The sequence below is a fragment of the Amaranthus tricolor genome, chromosome 12 (assembly GCF_026212465.1).
Source record: "Amaranthus tricolor cultivar Red isolate AtriRed21 chromosome 12, ASM2621246v1, whole genome shotgun sequence".
NCBI lineage: Eukaryota > Viridiplantae > Streptophyta > Magnoliopsida > Caryophyllales > Amaranthaceae > Amaranthus > Amaranthus tricolor.
The window spans coordinates 16,695,777-16,699,667 of NC_080058.1; the positions used below are offsets into that span (position 1 = coordinate 16,695,777).

Here is a 3,891-nt window from a genome sequence, read left to right on the forward strand (position 1 = left end):
TCGATTTTGAGTGAGCACAATTTTTTATTCTAGTTCTACGTAAATTATTTTCTCTTATTGAATTGTTTGAGACTATGACCACAAACATTACCTAGATCATTTTTAATTATGTTGAAGATGAAATTACAATATGAATCCCATCTGTTTAAGCATTTCTTATATCTTTTTCTTTTTAGTTTCTCCATTATTTTAAAGATGTTATTTCAAAGATAAAGTTTATAATTTCAAAAAATATAAGAGAAAAAAATATCAATTTTCTAAATTTATTTATTGTATAATAAAATAGCTTACATTTACTTATAATACAATCTCATAACATATAACGAGATTGTGAGAAACCTATAATACATTGAGTGTTACAAAATTATAAAATGCAACTGCATTTTGATAGAATAAACTTGTTACTTCTAAAATGGTAAGAATTCATCATAAATTATCAATCAATAAATCCAAGGGAAATTATTATGGGAATCAATTCCCAAATAAGATGACTTGTTTTAGATTATATCTAATCGAACGACATAGTTTAATATTACATACCACAACAACATAAATTTTTATCAGGAAGAGCTATACAATTTCCATCTTGAGCATGATTTTTCTGGCAATGATCACTGCATTGATCATCAATACATTGATCATTAGTCTGCATACATGGTGGTTCCTCTACGTTCTCTAAGTACATGACTCCAGCATGAGGTTCTGCGGTTGGAGATTCAGACGGTGTTTTTCCAGCTCCAGCTTCATCCAAGCTTGGCAACGAATCTACATAAGTCTGAGCCACTGAAAAACCTGCATATTACATTTGCCAAACACAAATTCCAAATAAATAATAACATATTATAAGTTAATTATCATAAAAATGTGAAAAGAATGCAATAAATCAGATGATTAAGCTGTATGTAATCACCACAACTAATGAAAACAATTAGCGCCAAAAGTAGAGGGAAAATTGCTAATCTCTTCATTTTGTAACAAATTATCAATTACTTTTTTTTTTTAGTTTTTTTATTGTTTATTGATTTTTCATTCAAAACAAAATTACTGGTATATATTGTTCGATGTTGTATTTTTAAAAAACATTAAATAATGAAAATATATAGTAATTAGTGTTTTACTAATTATTTTGTGGTGAACAATAAATGGTGTCTTACCAATGAATTTAGCAGGTGTTGGTGAGCTTGTACATATATATGTGGTATAAGATTGATATAGCCAATTATAGTAAAGAAAATTATTTAAACTAGAACAAATAATTTTAAATCTTCTTTTTGTTTGAAGGACATCATACCACCTAAAAGTATAAGTCCCCCGCATTTGAGAGTAAATGAAAGGATTCTTTTCGCCTTCCACATAACAAATTTTAAAAATATGTTACTAACAACGAAAATTAATTAAAAAGCAAAATAATTATCATCGATAGCAACTCCTTTACAAGATGTATACATAAAGCTGCACTACACAACAAAATAAAATAATTAAAAATAACAGTTTTTGATCACTCACTCTTCTGGTTTAACAACAATAGACGTTGATGCAACATCCTTCTTTAAATTACGCTTTACCAATTGCATATTTTTGCCAACAATAGTTTCTTTAGAAGCTAAACTTAATTGAAAAGCACGACTTCTAGTCATCCTAGATGTTCATTGACTTTGCACATCTATAAAGAAAAATAATTTCTTTTAAAGCATAATAAAAAGAACATTATATAATTTTAAGTTCTTAAAATGCAAATCTGTTTACTGTTTTCCTTTCCTTCTATTGACAATCTTCACCTTTCTTTCAATTACTATAATAGAAAAAAGAAAATTTTAATTAGAATAACACTGAATGAAAAAATAACAAGAAAACAATTAAAAGTACAAGAAACACAAAAAAAAAAAATGATCGGGACACATTTAAAAAAATTATCTTTTTCTTCTTCCTCACTGTAATCAGTTTCTGATTCATATTCACTTTGAACATCATTCAAAGATTCACTTTTATTTGAACTTGCACTAGTGAAAATCTCTGACGACACAAGCTTTGAAACTTTTTTGATAGTTTTCAATCATTATGCAGCACATTAAAAACAATAAATTGTAGGAAAGTAACACAAATTCATATTAAATAGTATATAAAATTAAAACAATAAGTTTTATACCTTTACCTACCTCCTTTCTATTTTTTTTCTTTTGTTGTTGACGTAAAACCTCGTGTACCTTCACTTGCAAGATTTTCCATCACTATACATATAAGTATATAGTTTCAAGTTATAGTGTACAAATAACATCTAAAAAATTTTAAAATATCTTAGACTTGGATAACTTGTTCGAGTACAACTTCTTCAGCCTCTTGATTTTCCTCATCAGTATTAGTTTTTTCACCTGTTGATATTTTTAATGTGTTAATCAAATAAATGGAATAATTTATAATATAAAATTAAATAATAATAATAATATATAATTTGCATACCTTCTTCATCTTGCTCAATTTCTTTATGTCCGCTAGTTACCGATTCATATTCAGAAATGGAATGATCTCTTCTACTTGCTCTTCAACATTAACTTTATCTATAGTAACAACTTTTGACAATAGTTAAAAACAACATTTAAAAAGTAACATGAATTTCACATAATGCAAAGCAAAACCAATAAAAAAAACTACATTAGATTATGCACCTTTATTTGCCGGTTAGGGCATTGGTGCAGCCTTAACTGCATATATAAATATTTATAACTTAAAATTATGATGAAAAGATAACTAAATATATAATTTTTTAATTAATTTAAATTTGCATACCTTCTTTGGATTGATCATCTTCAGTTTCATCATTATGCACCTTCATTTTGAATTTGGCCTTCAATTTTATCTTCAGTTTTACATTCAACTTGCATAGCTTAACATTGTGTCTCTACATCTTGCTCTTCAGTGGTTTCAATGATTTGCGCTCCTAAATCTTGCTCGGCAATAATTTCAGTAATTGCGTAAAAATAACATGAAATTCAAATAAAAATAACATAACAAATATGAAAAGTAACATTAAATTATACAGAACAAAAATACTATTTCGAGTTTTAGATGATGTTGATGTTTTATGCATCAATGAGTCTAAAATACATATAAAACAATATATTAGAAAATAACAAGAAATGAACAAATAATAACATGAAATATGTTAGATAAAGAAGTACAAATAATAATTGAATATATAACAACCTTCGTGTTCAACATCAGCTATGTGTTGCTGACTCTTAGACTTGTTTATCGAACCAATAGATTTTATCCTTATACCTCTTACTTTCACAACAACACTACTCTTTGATAGATCCACATTGTCTACAAGCTTTTCAGTGGTGTCAATTATTTTCGTTCCTAAAACTTGCACTGTAGGGGTTTCAAGAACATAGTAAAATAACATGAAATTCTATAAGAATAACCTAAAAACAATGTAAAGTAACATGAAATGGTACATAAATAGATTAGATTTTGTACTTTTATTTTCAAGCTCTTCACCTTGCACTTCAGTGATATCAGTGATTTTGTTTACAAAAACTACAGCCTTTTCGGTTATAGTGATTATAAAAATAATAATTAAAATTAACATACAACTTCTGCAAAAACAACATTCGTTAATATGAGTAGTAAAACATAATAATACCTTTACTTGCATCATTCCCTTTTCTACGTTTTGATGACGATGGAGTAGAAGATACATGCATATATTAATCAAAAACAAGAACACAAGACTACTCTCATAAAGAAGATACATGCATATACTAATCAAATGAAAAATTTGAGTTCCTGTACAAGAACACAAAAAAAAGACAAAATATAAACAAGTGATATAAGAATAAGTGTTGAGAGTAGATAAGAACATAAAAACACCAAAATGACATAAAAACAACA

General features: G+C 26.9%; 1 protein-coding gene across 1 annotated transcript; it reads right to left on the minus strand.

Annotated features, from left to right (window-relative positions):
- Positions 1-337: 337 nt before the first annotated feature.
- LOC130796893 (uncharacterized) lies at positions 338-1,045 on the minus strand. Its single transcript, XM_057659317.1, has 2 exons — positions 911-1,045; positions 338-792 (listed from the first exon to the last, which is right to left on the minus strand). Exons 1-2 carry the CDS (start codon positions 966-968, stop codon positions 533-535), a joined length of 318 nt encoding a protein of 105 aa, XP_057515300.1. The 5' UTR covers positions 969-1,045; the 3' UTR covers positions 338-532.
- Positions 1,046-3,891: the final 2,846 nt, after the last annotated feature.